The sequence below is a fragment of the Argopecten irradians genome, chromosome 5 (assembly GCF_041381155.1).
Source record: "Argopecten irradians isolate NY chromosome 5, Ai_NY, whole genome shotgun sequence".
NCBI lineage: Eukaryota > Metazoa > Mollusca > Bivalvia > Pectinida > Pectinidae > Argopecten > Argopecten irradians.
Window position 1 is genome coordinate 23,990,262 of NC_091138.1, and position 19,742 is coordinate 24,010,003.

General features: G+C 38.1%; 1 protein-coding gene across 6 annotated transcripts in view; it reads right to left on the bottom strand.

The window, feature by feature from the left end:
- LOC138323292 (caspase recruitment domain-containing protein 9-like) overlaps window positions 1-19,742 on the bottom strand; it is a 45,066-nt gene that overhangs the window by 18,082 nt on the left and 7,242 nt on the right. For 3 of the 6 annotated variants that reach the window (XM_069267786.1, XM_069267787.1, XM_069267784.1), the window contains exons 6-14: window positions 16,460-16,591; window positions 14,894-14,949; window positions 9,953-10,111; window positions 9,401-9,526; window positions 5,916-6,077; window positions 5,761-5,787; window positions 3,859-3,885; window positions 3,003-3,042; window positions 2,403-2,537 (exon numbers count right to left, since the gene is read on the bottom strand). In XM_069267786.1, coding sequence (XP_069123887.1) covers window positions 2,403-2,537; window positions 3,003-3,042; window positions 3,859-3,885; window positions 5,761-5,787; window positions 5,916-6,077; window positions 9,401-9,526; window positions 9,953-10,111; window positions 14,894-14,949; window positions 16,460-16,591 — 864 coding nt within the window. The remainder of the gene's footprint in view (window positions 1-2,402; window positions 2,538-3,002; window positions 3,043-3,858; window positions 3,886-5,760; window positions 5,788-5,915; window positions 6,078-9,400; window positions 9,527-9,952; window positions 10,112-14,893; window positions 14,950-16,459; window positions 16,592-19,742) is intronic. The other 3 variants (XM_069267788.1, XM_069267789.1, XM_069267790.1) reach the window with 3 other exon arrangements.

Here is a 19,742-nt window from a genome sequence, read left to right on the forward strand (position 1 = left end):
ATAAATTGTAAAAAAAGTCTTCAAAATATATATACTGTTCTTAGAAAAAACAAAGTTATACCTATTGCACAAAATAAATGGAATCAAGATTTTGAAATTGATCGAGATGAATGGGGAAATATTTATAAACACCCTTTTAATGCTACTACTAGCTCCAAACTTCAATGGTTACAATTCCGAATTAATCACAGAATACTAACTACAAAATCATTTTTATTAAAAATTGGTAAATTAAACAACAATCGATGTACTTTTTGTAACACATATCCAGAAACAATCACTCATATATTTTGGGACTGTGATAATGTATCAAATTTGATTGAACAAGTAAGAATATCGATAATTACTAATAATTTAAGTCTTAGATTTGAAAAACAAGATTTTATTTTCAGCAAACAAGATGGTTCTCATTCTAATTTTCATGCTGAAAACTTGATACTGCTTCTAGTAAAACAAGACATTTACAGTTGTAAATGTCTTGAAAAAGAACTTAGCATAAACAGTCTAAAAATCACATTAAATTTGAATTAAAAGCTCACAATATTATAATATCCAATAGTAATCTAAAGCGTAAACCACTGATACTTGCAGAACTACAAAATTGGTTGAATATATAAATAGTAACATTTTAATAATAGTTCTTGAAATGTCTCTGACCTAGGTTTATCCCCTTTTTCTGTCTTGTCCTTGGTGTACTTTCTCTGCTTTATCAAGAGTTGTCTCCCTTATTCACTTTGTCACTTCATTATAGGAAGGGAAACAACTCTTGATAGATAGTCTAAGTGTGTAGTCAATATGTGTGTACTATGTAATGTTTAATAGGATAATTCTAAGTACAATTAAATATTTGATTTTGAATAATTGTTCATATGTAACATTTATTATATTTGTCTTTCATGTATCTCTTGTCAATGTTGTCTTGTGTATATTATTTAAAAAAAAATGAAAAAAAATAAATTAAAAAAAAAAAGTATGGGAGTAACCGGTCAAGTATGGGAATACCCTGTCAACTATGGGGGATACCCTGTCAAGTATGGGAGTAACCCTGTCAAGTATAGGAGTAACCCTGTCAAGTATGGGAATACTTGTCAAGTATTGGAATACCCTGTCAACTATGGGAGATACCCTGTCAACTATGGGAGATACCCTTTCAAGTATGGGAGTAACTATGGGAGATATATAAAGTTAGTCAGAAGTTGTACAGAAAAGATATCGCCTGCGTCTGACTTATAATTATAATTTTACCACAAGGTGTGGGAAACAAAATCAGGTACAATGTACGACCGACCATCGTGTCTTGTCAAAATATATTCCGATAAAACTTGGCTTTGGTACATACCTGGATGTTAGAAGGGGATGCTATTCCAGCTGTAGGCATAGATTTTTTAACTTTGTCACAAGTATATTTAATCAGATAGATGCATTTGAATCTAGTGTTGACAAATTCTCCCCTAAACTCAACCGATATTTTGTAAACTACCGCCGCGCATGGGCAATCCTCCGAGAATATTACCCATGAGGGTCGCGCAAAAATGAATCAAATTGAATTAGATCTATTAGTATTTAGGCGATGCATTCAAACTCGACATCTACAACTAGAATAACATCCCCTACTAACACCCAGGTATGTGTTAAAACCGTGTTTGACAGGAATATATTTTGACAAGACATAATCTATTTTCAGCCGTACCTGATTTGGTTTCCACACCAAACGCTTGCAGTGGAAAAGTCAGGCAAAAGTTGATTCCTTTTCCGCTACAACGTAGCTAGATTCAGCTTTGCATTACATGTAACATTACAACGGATAGAAGAATAAAAAGATATAAACCTCACACATTTATATACACGATGCAAAATTTGAACCATTGGAACGTTGGTAGATAAGCTACAGTATGAATATTTCCCAAAGTCGAGAGAAATGGCCAATAATTTATGAATAATTTCTAATCCTCAAAAAAATTGCTTAATAAGTGAAACAAAACAACAACGAATTTTGAATACAGCGATAGACTGTATACATTGTAAACAAAATGAAATAGTACACAACGTGATCAAACACATTGTACATCAGGGTCCGGTTTGAACATCAAAGATCCACTGGCTCCGCCTAATTCTCAATGTTGTTGGCGATCTTGTAAGTCGGGGGGCCAATCAGTCGGGCTGCCGATGCTTCAGCCAATCAGCACCTTTGTTACATGTCAACTAAAATCTAATCTACTGCATCATTACCAGCCTACTACATCAACTACCAGCCAACGTGTCTATCAAGAGAATGAGTGTTAACAGGAACACTTGTTGTAACGGCGCTATAAAAACAGACTTGACCCTCCATTAACATTGACGCTATATACATTATAGTAATATAATGCAGGACACCTTTACTTTCCCTTCCTATTACCTACTTCTAAATTTTCTTGCCATTGTAATTGCCACTTCATCAGCTATTGTCGAAGTATTCTTTTCATCTGGACTACTGTAGCTACGAACAATAGTACCTAGACCGACACGTGTGGAGATGTTAAAAGCTTTTCTTTTGTCTGTGCAAAATACAAAATACATATTCTGATACTCAAAACTGAAATGTATTCTCTACTTAGTAATTAAGTCTCTGGAATATATTTCAACCATATAAAGATATTAATGTCTATTGGTCTAAAAACTCTTCAAAATCTTGTAGATGTTCCAGACAACTGACGGTTATGATTTTGAACATACTCTGATATGTAATAATTATAATATGAAGTAGATACATTTTGTTGAATTATAGAAGTAGTACTGTTTATTAATACACTGTGATATGTCTAAGATATTTATTTACAATGGTACATTATATGAACAGTTGATCTAAATAGGTACATAATGTTTAAGAAACAGATACATATCATCTATACATGTAGCCTACCTCCTTTTCCTCTTTATCAAGGTACCTATATATGTTACATGCCATTTTTTTTAATCAGTCGATATATATATACTATGTATTGAGACTCGTACACACATACGTTTTCGTAATATGTCGTTGTCCTCGTCTCCAGAGGGAATCTAAATGACAAGAATAATACAGTTAGTTTTGCTGTATTAGTGTTCATACTGTACGTGTGTCAAGGTTACACTATAGCTACAAAACAAGAGATCCTAGAAGAATCTTGGTGCCCACCAAAGAATGATCCATACTTGACAATGAAAAGAGAGAATAAAATACTGCTTTTTACCCTTAAACTACAAATGCAATTGGAGAATGTTTCCATCAGGGTTTTTTTGAGAAATAGCAGTAACAAACTTCAACTATCAAAATCTAAGATGTAGGCCTGTCAGCCATCTCGTTGACAAATTGATCTCTTAATGCAATATTCACAACTATGGCCCATGGATGTGGAGCCTATATATGAAATTTTAGAAAGATCCCTTCAGTGCCTACTGAAAAGAAGCAATAACAAATTTTAATTATCAAAACCGAACATGGCAGCCTGTCAGCTATCCTGTTGACTGATTGGTCCCAAAATGCAATATCCATTACTATATAGGGACCATTAGGGAGCCTCTGTATTGCTGGGAAATAGTAAAACAGCAAAATACGATTATCTATATGATACCTGAGTTTCAGTAGATTACATATCAATTGTGGACCTTTATATAGGTCAATATGGTGTTATATTGCGCGAGTAGAATAAATAATGACCAAGGGCGTAGGCTGAGGTCATTGATTTAAATTCTACAAGAGCATCATATGGACAAACACAAATGACAAGAAAAGCATTGGTCAAAGAAATAATGCCCCCTATTTCATGATGTTACAGATCAATCACTTATCATATGATAACCTTGCAGTATAAAGAATTTATACAAAATCAAGCTTACCTGGCTATCGTTACTGTCCTGGCTCTCCTGTAATATAAAAGTATCATGTGAAGCTGGCAAAATATAGAAAACTATCTCAACCTGAAAAAGGTTACACAGTGAAGAGTCGTGAATATGGTATTCATTGCACACTCTTAAAAGTATTTTTGAAATGGATCTTAGTTTTGTTTGGTTTTTAACTTTGATAAAAACAACTTACAAGTATGAAATAAAGAACATTACCAGCAGCATGAATTATGTGAACTGTTCTATTACTATATCTCAAAACAAAAGTGCACACTTATGTCAAAACTTGCTGACCCTGTTTAATTGTGCCAAATATAACTCATCAACTGCTTAATGCATTAGACCTTGTTACACAGTTGGCACAAAAACAAGAGGCCCATAGGCCTTAATGGTCATCTGACTATTAGTACAATACAATATAGTCGTTTAAAGATTTTAGCCTATTTGACCCCTCTAACCTTGATTGAAGGTCAAGGTAATTCATTTGAATAAACTTGGTAGCCTTTCATCCCAGCATGCTACATGCCCAATATCAGTACCTTCGGCCTTCAAGTTCCTGAGAAGAAGTCGTTAAAAGATTTTAGCCTATTAGCCACCCGTGACCTTAAATGAAGATCAAGGTCATTCCTTTGAATAAACTTGATACCCCTTCACCCAAGCATGCTACAGGCCCAATATCAGTACCATGGGCCTTCTGGGTCTTGAGAAGAAATTGTTTAAAGATTTTGGCCTTTTTAACCCCTGTGACCTTGAATGAAGGTTAAGGTCATTCATTGGAACATACCTGGTAGCCCTTCATCCCAGCATGTCATTCTTGAGAAGAATTCGTTTAAAAATATTAGCCTTTTCGACCCCTGTGACCTTGAATGAAGGTTAAGGTCATTCATTTGAACAAACTTGGTAGCCCTTTATCCAAGCATGTCACAGGTCCAATATCAGTACTCTGAGCCTTCTGGTTCTTGAGAAGAAGTCTTTTAAAGATTTTAGCCTATTTGACCCCCGTGACCTTGACTGAAGGTCAAGGTCATTTTTTTAACAAACTTGGTAGCCCTTAATCCCAGCATGCCACAGACCTAATATCAGGTCTGTAGGCCTCTTAGTTATTCACAAGAAGTTGTTTAAAGAAGGTCAAGGTCATTTTTTTAACAAACTTGGTAGCCCTCCATCCAAGCAACCTATAGGCCAAATATGAGTACCCTGGGCCTTCCGGTTATTGAGATGAAGTTGTTTGAATGAAAAGTTTACGCACGGCGCACGACGACGGACGGTGCATGATGACAATAGGTCATCCTGACCCTTCGGGTCACATGACCTAAAAATGTAACAAGGGAGGGAGTGGGCGGGGTGCTTGTTAGGAATCATTAAGGTTAGTTGTGGATTTTTTTTTTTTTAAATTCCCCTTATTTTAATCTTTCTGTATTAATGACACATTAATCTGTCACAGTACACATATTCATATGCCTTCCTTTGAGATACATCATATCACAATGTACATGTGAAACTCATGACAAATTCATGTAATATGGGATACAATGGTGATGTTATAAACATAAAAAGTAGTAGTAAAACATGATAACTCCATATGATGGGTAGGAGGTATATAATTTCAACTCCTTGTAGGGGTAGGCAGTTATGGCAAATATAAATGTTTGTTTCCTTTAATGAAGGAGTCAATTTAGAAGCAAATCGGTAACATTTTCTCCAGTTACTCCACTGAAATGGATGTGGTGTTAGAAAGTTGTGATCAAACTCAGTGAGTCCTGAAAATTATTAACATTGTCACAAAATACGAAATAAATTAACTTAAAGGTTAACATTTTGTTGTTGTTATGGCATAGAAACACAATTTTATCAGACACACAGTCAAACCAAAATCCCACTCCTTGTCTTTGTTACCTGACAGTCACTGCCCTCCTCACATTTCTGTAATAACAGAATAGTGCTAAATTCACAAACCTAACCAGGAAACAGTTCATATAATGTATGCTCATAATGACGAAAGAATGCTGCATGGTCTAAAGGATTAAGTAAGAAACATAAATGGGTATTACCTTTGAATACCGTTTTCTGATATCCTCAGTCTTAAGTCGTGTAATTTCACTTAAAAGTTCGATATTGCTCTGTTCCAATGTGTGTTTCTCCATAAACAGCTTGTTCCTTTTCTCCGACTCTTCACTCACTTTTTTTTGTTCTTTAATGCGTTCCTCCTCAAGCTGTTCAGTCATAACAGGAGAGAATATTTATCACAAACATCATTTCCTCTCATCCCACACATGTATTACTGACTGGTCTCGAGCAATACATTCATATCGTCTGAGACTTTATTGCATGACTACCTATGCAATAAAATATAAAGCCTCGTGACGTCACCGAGTCAACAAAATTATTTTTATTTTCTCTGTACAATTTAAAAAAAAAATTTCAGCAACTTGACTGAGTTTACTTTAAAAGATACAAACAACAGGATTCTTGTTGAAAATATCACATAATTTTCATGTATAGAGAATAGATTTGCAGTCACGTTTTTTGTGGTTTTTTTTAATTTATTTAAAAATGGCAGAAAATCATAGTAGTAAAATTGCAATAAAATGTCGAGGTATGAAAGAACAAGAGGCCAAGAGGGATTGTATCACTCCCCTGGTTTTTAATGCCAAGTGTTAAATGTTCTTCATACAGGATCATTGTTTCTTTTCTGAAAGAATTTAAGATTTATCTCAAAATTTCCTGTTGGGCCCTTCTCTTTCTTCTCAAGGGGTCAGAGCCAAAATTTATAGAAGCTCTGTTCCCCTTCCCTCGAGGTTGTTTCATGCGAAATTTAGTTACAATCCATAACAAACTCTGTTCCCTTCTGTTCTGGTCAAATTTGGTTAGAATCCATTGAGAACTCTATGACTAGTAGGAATTTAAAGGATTGACCTCTATTTCCAATTTTTGGTCCTACGCCTCCTGCCCCCGTTGGGTCAGTGCCAAAATTTATACAAACTCTGTTCCCTTCCCCTAAGGATGTTTCTGGCCAAATTTGGTTATAATCCATGCAGAACTCTGTGACTAATAGCGATTTAAAGGATTTACCTCTATTTTCCCTATAGGGCCCTGCCCCTCCTGCCCCTTCTGCCCCTCCTGCCCCCTGGGTTCAAAGCCAAAATTTATACCAACTCTGTTCCCCTTCCCCCAAGGATATTTCTGGTCAAATTTGGTTAGAATCCATGCAGAACTCTATGACTAGTAAGGATTTAAAGGATTTACCTCTATTTCCACTATTGGGTCCGGCCCCTCCTGCCCCAGGGGAGTCAGAGCCATCGGATGAAGGAGGGTTTTATAACATTTTATGATCCCATGAATAGAATATCCCTATCCTTCATATCCACATATGAAAGTCTTATATTATCATACTACAGTCTGTCTATAAAGGCCATCCACAGGACAAAGAAAACAATTTTTCCAAGGGTTATCCCACAGTCAACTCTTCCTTTTACTGAGGTGGGAAAAATACAGCTCAGATGATCTAGACTAATAAAATCTGTTACCTGTAAGTGAACGAGATCGGGTTATCTCAGTCAAGGGCTAAGATTTTGTAACAAAATCCCAACCGAGGCGTTAGCTGAGGTTGGGATGTTACAAAATCTTAGCCCGAGACTGAGATAACCTCATCTCGATCACTTAAAGGTAATAGATTTTTTTTCTCGCGCCTCTAAGATATAACAAAACCCATCTATATACGCGTTCAGAGTGTAAAACTATCCCGTCTTGGGCCTCCTGGTTCAAAGCCGATTAACCATTTCATCTGCACTTCGATTTCAGTCATTCCGCATAAGATTATAGTTCGGTTATATAAAAAAACCGATGATCAATTGGTACATACTGTTTTCTTAATTAAAAACAACAACCAAACAATGCATGGTAAATGACTGAATGCACATATTTCTAATAATATTGATTATCTGATGCTTGTGATGTCACCGGTTCGAGAGTTTGACGTCACATGCCCGGACTGTTACATGAATGGCGTAAAATTCCGCCAAAATCGCATGAAGGTACCAGACAGATGGGACGAGATAGAAAAATCTAGCACCAGGTATCGTGTGAGATTTCCGTGTCTGAGGTGCGAGAAAATGACATCTTCAATACCAGTACATGAAGCAACTACTGTTGACAGCAGAGACATTGTTTTAAAATTATGGCACATTTTGCCATTGCAGATATGGATTCAATTTACATGAAGCTGTCTCATTCAAAAATATTTAAAGCATATCAAGTTGATATACATATGATATACATGATATTAATTCATATAGAAAAGAAGTCTGACAAAAATAACCTTGCCCTATGGCCTCAGGGGGGGTCAGCCCCATCATTTGTGTATTTTAAATTCTTACCCATAAGGATGCTACATACAAAAAATGAGTGATATCCATTCATACCTTTCAGAGAAACAGTCAATCTTGGACCTGAAACCCAAGAGATTTGTTAACAGATTCTCTAACGCCAAACAACAACTGTGTATGCCTTCGCCTTTTGTTATTTCAAAACAATAAGATCTACAATCTATTCTTCTCAATGTTTCTAACAGCACGCCTGAACTCTGGATGATAAGCACTAGACTTATATGCTTGATCTGGAGCTGGTACATGAATTGTTTGAAAATACCATACATGAAAATTCAACCATGGTCCGATGAACATCTTTTGGAAAGAACCCAACCATAAAGAATTTAACCAAAGCCTTGATATGTTAGGGGCCTTAATATTCCTGAGTGGATGGCTTGAAAGCTGGGGAAGCACACATAATAGTTAAAAGATACTCATTTTCCCAGATAGTTTTGGGTAGAGACCTACACAGTTAATGACTCTACTAAATGGTTCCTCAAATGCTGGAATGGGTGCAAAGGTGCAACAGGGATTTTTCTGTATTGACCTGACAAGTATGAGAGTTTGACGTCACATGCCCGGACTGTTACATGAATGGCGTAAAATTCCGCCAAAATGCATTGACAGACAGATGGGACGATTGTTTAGAAAAATCTGGCACCAGGTTTTGTGAGATTTCCGTGTCTGAGGTGCAGAAATATGACATCTTCAATTTACATGAAGCTGTTGACAGCAGAGACATTTCAAAAATATTAACATTTTGCCATATCAAGATATGGATTCAATTTACATGAAGCTGTCTCATTATATCAAGTTGATATTAATTCATATAGAAAAGAAGTCTGACAAAAATAACCTTGCCCTATGGCCTCAGGGGGGGTCAGCCCCATCATTTGTGTATTTTAAATTCTTACCCATAAGGATGCTACATACAAAAAATGAGTGATATCCATTCATACCTTTCAGAGAAACAGTAATTTATACCAATATGACCAAGTTGATCTCTTTTGGCCCCACCCTTCAGACCCCAGACGGATCAGGCCAACCATTTGTTTAATTTTGAATCCTTATCTCATAAGGATGACATATAAAATATACTATGGTATATGTTTACCCTCCATTTCATGGTATGGGCATACAAATCCATCAGATATATATCAGATACCTACCATTTTCTTATCCGACTCCAGTTTCTGAATCATCTCAAAGTAATGATTAGTTGTTTTCAGTTGTTTCTCCAGTAAGCTATCCATCTTTGTCCTTTCCTTATACAGTCTTTCACAGGTGTCTGATACCTACTCAACAATTCAAGTCAGGTGTTTTTTTATCAATGTTTTACACGATGCTTTATCCTTTTAACTTTTTGGTTGATAGAATATGTTTAAAATATTGATCTGTGTAAATATCTCACCTAATCTTTGTTAGTTTCTGTTCACTTCTTTATTATTTGAAATAAACAATGAGGACAATCTGCTTGTAAATTGTTATGATATCATTTGTTTGTTACTTCATTAACATTTTTAATCATCACATGATAGCAATATGCAATCTCATGAATGACCAACATAAAAAGAGCTGAAATTCTAAATCATGAAAATGCAAATTCGAACTTTGTTAAAATGCATCAACGCAAGGCTGAATTTTAGTCTACTTGAATTGCAAATCAGCTGGATATTATACATACATTTTGATACAGGCTCTGATATTCATCATATACATACATTTTGATACAGGCTCTGATATTCATCAGTCTGCATTCGGGACATGATAAGCTCATTGGCCGTATGGTCTAGATCTTGCTGCAGCTCTGCCAATTGTTCATTGAGTATCTCTTGCTTTAACATCAGTTTTGTCTCTCGAGTAGAGTGCTCGGTCTCATTCTGAAGATAACAGACAAAATTGTGGTTTTCTGTATTGTTGCTTCTTGATTTAAATGGTCCTGATTTTTCAAGTGATTTTCCAACTTATATTCACTATATGTTCTGGCAGCTCTTCATTCCAAATGGTAACAGATCTGATAGAGAAAATGGTTCTTTCTGAGAAAAGTTTTTTTATTAACCTTGTCGTCTACTGCTATGATGATCTGATACATTTTTCCAAACTAATATGGCATTTAAGCATTCTTTATTATAAATCTGACTCATTATTCTTACATAATTCAATCATAACTCCGATTCTTGTTACGAGTGTTCAGAGTGGCCTCCCTTCTTGCTGAAGCACATATATGAATATTAGATGGGACAGACTATAGTACCCAAGACACATTGGAGTTATCCCGCTTTTCTGTTTGGAAATGAACAGTTCTTTTAGACCAAATGGTTGTTTTTGCACAAAAACTGTTTGCTAATGCATTGTAAAATGCTCTTTAGTCAACAATAATTATTTACTTGCATAATTATTTCAGAAATCCTACCATTTTTTACAGTTTTGTTTTTTTCAAATTTCAGTTTTCTTATTTTTAAACAAGAGCCCTCGAGGGCCTGTGTCACTCACCTGGTTTATTTAGTAATAATCATAAAAAACCCTTATAATTTGAAATAGCAGTATTGAACAAGAGGTCCCATAGGGATCTTGGCGCTCACCAAAGAATGATCTATGTCTGACATACAACATCTTTTCTCTGCTTTTCAAACTTTAACTATCAAAATCCAAGATGGCGAACAGTTAGCCATCTTGTTGACAGATCGGTCCCAAAATACGATATGCGCTACCAGGGCCCTAGAAGAACCTACAGATGAAATTTGAGAAAAATCCCTTCAGTACTTTCTGAGAAATAGAAGTAACAAACTTCAACTACCAAAATTCAAGATGGCGGCTGGTCAGCCATCTTGTTGACCGATCAGTCCCAAAATGCAATATGCTTAACTAGGGTCCTAGGGGAACCTACATATGAATTTTTTGTAAAAGATCTCTTTAATACTTTCTGAGAAATAGCGGTTACAAACTTCAACTACCAAAATCCAAGATAGCAGCCGGTCAGCCATTTTGTTAACCAATCGGTCCCAAAATGCAATATGTACAACTAAGGTCCTAGGAGAACATACATATGGAATTTGAGAAAGGAAAGATCCCTTTAGTGCTTTCTGAGAAATAGGGGGATCAAGAATTGTTGAACAGATGGATGGACGGAAGGACAGAAGGATGGACCACGGACAAAAGGTGTTTGAATAGGCCACCATCTGATGATGGTGGGCTAAAAATGGCCCCATAGTTTGTATAATTTTAAATCCCCACTCCATAAGGATGCTACGAATGCAATATCAGTGCTATCCAATGCTAAGTTTTTGAAAAGAAGTCTATTTTATGGAAATAGCCAAATTGACACTTTTGGCCCATCCCTCAGGATCCCGGGTGTCAACCCCACAATTTGTACTATGTTAAATCCCTACCCCATAAGGATGCTACCATTGCAGGGTCAGCCCTACAATTTGTGCAATTTTGAATCCTCACCTCATAAAGATATTAACAATGCAATAAGAGAGCTATAAAATACTCAATGTCAGAGAAAAAGTTGTATATATAAATAGAAATAGCCAAATTGATACTTTTGGACCCACAGGGACCTGGCACGAAAATTTTTAACCAATAGTATACATATATATATTATAGTATCAAGGGTATGAACTCGGCGGTCGAGAAAAACGGACCTATTTTTCTAAAACCGTGATTATTTTAATAAATGGGTTCTTTACAACATTGACGGATATCTTCACTTAAAGAGAAATAATTTATCTTTCCATTGAGTGCTTGATGAACAAAATTGGCCAAGTATTGACGAAGCTATGGCTTGATGAATTGGGAAATTTACGAAAAATATGCTAGGTAGACATTTCCCTGTCCGGTTGAAATGTCGTCTCGGCTCTAATGGGTACCTCAAAAACCAAGCCAAAATCACAAAATCTACGCTTGTGGTGGTAAACAATACCCATAACCGTGTTCATCCACAATCTCCTTTGGAGGTGTCATGACCCGTACTTTGTAGAAACTCCATTTAAACATCGTGTAGCTCACTTACTTTAACCGTCACCGCCATGTTCATTTGTTCTTCGGAACGCTTCTCGAGTTTACCGAAAAGCACAACATAACATAATTTGCATAATGTAGTCACGATATGTAAAGTCGAGAAGCGTTCCGAGAGAAAAATGAACATGGCGGTGACGGTTAAAGTAAGTGAGCTACACGATGTTTAAATGGAGTTTCTCCAAAGGACGGGTCATGACACCTCCAAAGGAGATTGTGGATGAACACGGTTATGGGTATTGTTTACCACCACAAGCGTAGATTTTGTGATTTTGGCTTGGTTTTTGAGGTACCCATTAGAGCCGAAAGGACATTTCGACCGGACAGGGAAATGTCTACCTAGCATATTTTTCGTAAATTTCCCGATTCTTCACTCCATAGCTTCGTCAATACTTGGCCAATTTTGTTCATCAAGCACTCAATGGAAAGATAAATTATTTCTCTTTAAGGTCAGATATCCGTCAATGTTGTATAGAACCCATTTATTAAAATAATCACGGTTTTAAAAAAATAGGTCCGTTTTTCTCGACCGCCGAGTTCATACCCTTGATACTATAATATATATATATGTATACTATTGGTTAAAAATTTTCGTGCCAGGTCCCTGTGTTTGGACCTGCCCCTCAGGCCCTGGGGGAGGTAATACCCCAAACCAAACATTGTACAATTTGGCATCCCCACCCCATAAGGATGCTACCATTGCAATACAAGTGCTATCAAATGCTTAGATTCAGAGAAGAAGCAATTTATATGGAAATAGCCAAATTGACCCTTTTGGCCCCGCCTCCCAGTCCCCCTGGGGGTCAACCGCATCATTTGTACAATTTTGAATCCCCACCCCATAAGGATGTTACCAATGCAATAAGAGTGCTATCCAATGTTTAGATTCATATTAGAAGTCATTTATATGGAAATAGCCAAATTGAACCTTTTGGCCCTGCCCCTCAGGCCCGTGGGGCGTCGGCACCACCATTTGCACAATTTTGAATCCCCACCCCATAACGATGTGACCACTGCAATATGAGTGCTATCCAATGTTTAGATTCAGATAAGAAGTCATTTATATGGAAATAGCCAAATTGACACTTTTGGACCCGCCCCTCGGGCCGGTGGGGTGTCAGCCCAGTGATTTGTACAATTTTCAGTTCCATAAGAATGCTACCAGTCAAAGGAGAAGGTACGTTAAGGCTCGAATATGGCCGCAAAATTAATTCTCCCTTAAAGGACAACATATTTTGCCATATAACAGTTGAATACATTTGCTAACACAATACATACCGAAAATATCCCGCATGTGCCAATTATGTTCACTATGACGTCAACATCATGCAGTTTCCCACCATTTTTCACAAAAATCCTTGAAAAATCATACTTTTTGAGTGGTTTTCTCTAAATATGAATGTGGCCGCCTTCGTGGAGCAGAAAGAGATTTTCACACGTTGTGTATCGTGTATTTACGCATATCCATGCAAAATATAAAGTTGCTCCAAGGTGGCGGCCAAATCCATTTCAAGCCTTTTCTAACCTAAAGATGATGAATTTCTAGCAAAATTTGGTGAGAAGAGGAAAATCACCAATTTGATGACGTCATAGGTGGAGCACATCCTGTGCATGGTTATAAAAAGTTATGTTTTGATGAATGGCAAGTATGAGAGTATTTGTTGATGTGAAATTGATGTGGATCAGAGTTAATATTTTCCGGTCTGAAAAATTAAGGCCAAATACTGGTCCTATCATATCTACTCCTTTCGTTAAATTTTGTCCAGCGGTTATGAAGAAGAAGTCGATTGATGACAGACGGACGGAAGTTTTCCCTATATAAACTAGAGTAAACATTACCCCTTCCTCAGCGAGAAACATGAGACCCTAGGGTCATGTAATTTACAATTTTTGTAAAGAACCTGAAACCTTTCTATCTTTGAAAAGTATTTGATTCTACCTTATCTGTGAGTGGAGAAGAAGATTTTTGAAATGTTAACCCTTTTGGCCCCTCCCGCAGCCCCCTGGGGTGATGACCATATAATTCAAAATTTTGATTGGCCTTATGTCTAAGAAGGTTTGTGCAAAATTTCATCGGAATTGCTTCAGCAGTTTTGGAGAAGAAGTCAAAAATGTAAATTGTTTACGGACATACGACGCAGGAGGACAACACACGACAGACAAAAGGCAAATAGAATTGACCTAAAGAGGCCTATATCACTATACACTTCCACTTGTTGTAATAGAATCATTTTTTTTTTTTACTTCAATTCAACTCAAGTTGTGCTGCCATGTTTGTTACATCATCATTTACCATCTATTCATTTAATGTCTGTGAAAAATTCTGTCCATGGCAGCTTTGAGTGGTACTACTGACTTTCCAGTGGTAAACCTTTTACCCCTGGTAATGGCAGCAAGTAGTTCTCTGAATGCAACATTTGTGAAGATTTACTCTAATAAAGATTTCAAAATCAGACTGAAGGCTTAAAAAGATGCATTAGTTGTGGAAAACCCTATATTACAAAATGGTAAACATGAAATGGAAATTAATACACTACCATTCTCCTCTAAAGACACAATTGATCTCTTCTAAATCAAAGACTGGGTTAGCCCATAATGAAACTTGAGGTGAGTTAAGGTGAAGCAATATGAGTTAGACTTACAGAGAATGCCTGTGACGGATCTGGTTGGGATCGACGGGGAAGAGATTTCCTTAAAGCTACAGTTGTGTGTAATAGAAAATCATCATTATTTATACAGTAGACAATCTTCAAAGATTCTTATTACCGTATTTGACCCAATAAATGCCTCCATCCCTGTAAGTGACCCTCCCTCTTTTGAAGCCTCATTTTCACTATAAATCTCTAACTAAATGAAAACTGAAAATATTAAAACCAGTGGTTTACTTTCTGCATTGATTTTATGAAAGTCTAATCCAAGTTTAATTCTATTACGCACCCCCTTATTTTGAAATATTTTAAGGGGCCTAGACACTTTTTGAGTCAAATATGGTATCAATTATCTTTACAAGATGAACATTGTTAGTTCAAACTCATACAAAATGTAGACCCTGTTTAATCTGAAGTAGTTTGTTGGTCTTGAATAAAATCTTTGCTCACTGTTAAAGTAAACTTAATTAGAGTACATAGACAATACAAAGTGCTACCATGGTCCCATCAAGATTAAGTTAATAAGGGTTTACAGTGCTTAAAGTTCTACTACACAATGATCATATGGTCACCAAAGTTCTAAAATATTCAATATAATCAATGTTTTTGATATCCTAAAAGAAAACATTTTTATTGATGTATAAGTATCCCTGTGAGTTTGGATGAGATCCAAGGCACCATTTACCTGTATAAGCCTCGTAGCCCTTTATAGCCATATGCTACAAACCTTTTCTGTATAAGCCTCGTAGCCCTTTATAGCCATATGCTACAAACCTTTTCTGTATAAGCCTCGTAGCCCTTTATAGCCATATGCTACAAACCTTTTCTGTATAAGCCTCGTAGCCCTTTATAGCCATATGCTACAAACCTTTTCTGTATAAGCCTCGTAGCCCTTTATAGCCATATGCTACAAACCTTTTCTGTATAAGCCTCATTGCCCTTTATAGCCATATGCTACCAACCTTTTCTGTATAGGCCTTGTAGCCCTTTATAGCGATATGCTACAAACCTTATTTTAAGCTACAGTATTAGACCCAATAAGTGCCCGTCTTCCTCTTTGTAGTCCCAATTTCACTTACCTCAAATAAAATGCAGACTGAAAATATGAGAACGTCTATGTTTCCTTATTAGATTTCTTGATTTGCAAATCAATGTATGGCTTACATGTGTGTAATGATTTTATGAGGAGTGTCCAAATTAGGTTCTACAAGTGCCCACTTATCTTCATTTCTTTAAGCATAATGGTCACTAATATAATTAGGTCAAATGCAACAATTTTTTTTACTTTACAGCTGATGTGACCCCATTGACCTTGAATTAAGGTTAGGTATTACTTAAACAAATTGGTTGTCCTTTATCCAAAATATACTACAGACCATAAACAGGTCTCTAACTGGAGAAAACACTAAATTCAGAACACATTTAAAGATTTCAGAGTATTTTATAACCTGGTGACCTTGAATGAATGATGAGTCATATATCTTTCTATATCCTGTGTGAGATTGTAGAGTTTATTATTTTCCTAGTCATCAATATGTGAAGTAAGAGAGTTATATTTACCATCATTGTGGTCTCTGCGGTTTTTGTCGAAGGTGCGTTGCATCTCATCTTTTTCTTCCTGTATCTCCCTTGCCCTCTGTTTATATAGCTCCGACTGTTTTTGGTATTCTATGCTTATCTTCAGGTAATTTACTGTAAAATTCCATAAACAATAAAAAAAACCCACCTATAATACAATTATACAGCTCAGTTGTAATTGTTCATCAAATTCTTTTGCAGTTGGGCAATTCCACCCTGTTGTCTGTGTCAAATTACATTTTGTTTTCCAGGTGGTTACATCCAATATATATGACACTTAAAACAAGAGGCCCAGAGGGCCTGTATCGCTCACCTGGTTTGTAATGCTATGTAATGTTCTGAATATAAGTTCATTGTTTCTTTTCTAAAGGAATTTGAATATTTACTTCTAATTCCCCTATTGGGCCCCACTCTTTCTGCTCCAGGTGGTCAAAGCCAAAATTTATACGAATTCTGTTAACCTCAAGGATGTTTCTGGACAAATTTGGTTACAATCCATGCAGAACTCTAGGACAAGAAGCGATTTTTAGGATTAAACTCTATTTCCCCTATTGGGCCCCGCCCCTCCTGCCCCCTGGGGGGTCAGAGCCAAAATTTATACAAGTTTTGTTTCCCTTCCCCAAAGGATATTTGTGGCCAAATTTGGTTACAATCAATGCAGAACTCTACGACAAGTAGCGATTTATAGGATTTACCCCTATTACCCCTATTGGGCCCGCCCCTCCTACCCACGGGGTATCAGAGCCAAAATTTACACAAGTTCTGTTCCCCTTCCCCCAAGAATGTTTCTGGCCAAATTTGGTTACAATCCATCCAGAACACTAGGATAAGTAGCGATTTATAGGATTTACTTCTATTTCCCCTATTGGGCCTCGCCCCTCCTGCCCCTGGGGGGTCAGAGTCAAAATTTATACAAGTTCTGTTCCCCTTCCCCTAAGGAAGTTTCTGGCCAAATTTGGTTGCAATCCATGCAGAACTCTAGGACAAGTAGCAATTTATAGAATTTACCTCTATTACCCCTATTGGGCCCCGCCCCTCCTGCCCCACGGGGTTCAGGGTCACCATTTATGCAAAATCTGATCCCCTTCCCCTAAGGAAGGTTCTGGCCAAATTTGGTTGCAATCCATGCAGAACTCTACGACAAGTAGCGATTTATAGGATTTACCTCTATTACCCCTATTGGGCCCCGCCCCTCCTGCCTCAGGGGGGTCAGGGTCACCATTTATGCAAAATCTGATCCCCTTCCCCTAAGGAAGTTTCTGGCCAAATTTGGTTGCAATCCATGCAGAACTCTAGGACAAGTAGCGATTTATAGGATTTACCTCTATTACCCCTATTGGGCCCTGCCCCTCCTGCCCCAGGGGGGTCAGGGTCACCATTTATGCAAAATCTGATCCCCTTCCCCTAAGCAAGTTTCTGGCCAAATTTGGTTGCAATCAATGCAGAACTCTAGGACAAGTATCGATTTATAGGATTTACCTCTATTACCCCTATTGGGCCCTGCCCCTCCTGCCCCAGGGGGGTCAGGGTCACCATTTATGCAAAATCTGATCCCCTTCCCCTAAGGAAGTTTCTGGCCAAATTTGGTTGCAATCCATGCAGAACTCTAGGACAAGTAGCGATTTAGAGGATTTACCTCTATTACCCCTATTGGGCCCCGCTCCTCCTGCCCCAGGGGGGTCAGGGTCACCATTTATGCAAAATCTGATCCCCTTCCCCTAAGGAAGTTTCTGGCCAAATTTGGTTGCAATCCATGCAGAACTCTAGGACAAGTAGCGATTTATAGGATTTATCTCTATTACCCCTATTGGGCCCCGCCCCTCCTGCCCCAGGGGGGGATCAGGGTCACCATTTATGCAAAATCTGATCCCCTTCCCCTAAGCAAGTTTCTCGCCAAATTTGTTTGCAATCCATGCAGAACTCTTGGACAAGTAGCGATTTATAGGATTTACCTCTATTACCCCTATTGGGCCCCGCCCCTCCTGCCCCAGGGCGGTTAGGGTCACCCTTTATGCAAAATCTGATCCCCTTCCCCTAAGGAAGTTTCTGGCCAAATTTGGTTGCAATCCATGCAGAACTCTAGGACAAGTATCGATTTATAGGATTTACCTCTATTACCCCTATTGGGCCCCGCCCCTCCTGCCCCAGGGGGGTCAGGGTCACCATTTATGCAAAATCTGATCCCCTTCCCCTAAGGAAGTTTCTGGCCAAATTTGGTTGCAATCCATGCAGAACTCTAGGACAAGTAGCGATTTATAGGATTTACCTCTATTACCCCTATTGGGCCCCGCTCCTCCTGCCCCAGGGGGGTCAGGGTCACCATTTATGCAAAATCTGATCCCCTTCCCCTAAGGAAGTTTCTGGCCAAATTTGGTTGCAATCCATGCAGAACTCTAGGACAAGTAGCGATTTATAGGATTTACCTCTATTACCCCTATTGGGCCCCGCCCCTCCTGCCCCAGGGGGGGTCAGGGTCACCATTTATGCAAAATCTGATCCCCTTCCCCTAAGGAAGTTTCTCGCCAAATTTGTTTGCAATCCATGCAGAACTCTTGGACAAGTAGCGATTTATAGGATTTACCTCTATTACCCCAATTGGGCCCCGCCCCTCCTGCCCCAGGGCGGTTAGGGTCACCCTTTATGCAAAATCTGATCCCCTTCCCCTAAGGAAGTTTCTGGCCAAATTTGGTTGCAATCCATGCAGAACTCTAGGACAAGTAGCGATTTATAGGATTTACCTCTATTACCCCTATTGGGCCCCGCCCCTCCTGCCCCAGGGGGGTCAGGGTCACCATTTATGCAAAATCTGATCCCCTTCCCCTAAGAAAGTTTCTAGCCAAATTTGGTTGCAATCCATGCAGAACTCTAGGACAAGTAGCGTTTTATAGGATTTACCTCTATTACCCCTATTGGGCCCCGCCCCTCCTGCCCCAGGGGGGTCAGGGTCACCATTTATGCAAAATCTGATCCCCTTCCCCTAAGGAAGTTTCTGACCAAATTTGGTTGCAATCCATGCAGAACTCTAGGACAAGTAGCGATTTAAAGGAAATGTTGACGGACGGACGGACGGACGAGGGACGGACGGACGACGGACGGATGACGGACGACGGACGGATGACGGATGACGGACGGACGGACGCCGCGCCATGGCAATAGCTCACCGGCCCTTCGGGCCAGGTGAGCTAACAAAGCAAGTACAAAATATATACATATACAATATTTCATTAACAAGGTATAACAAAAAGAGGCCCAGAGGACCTGCATC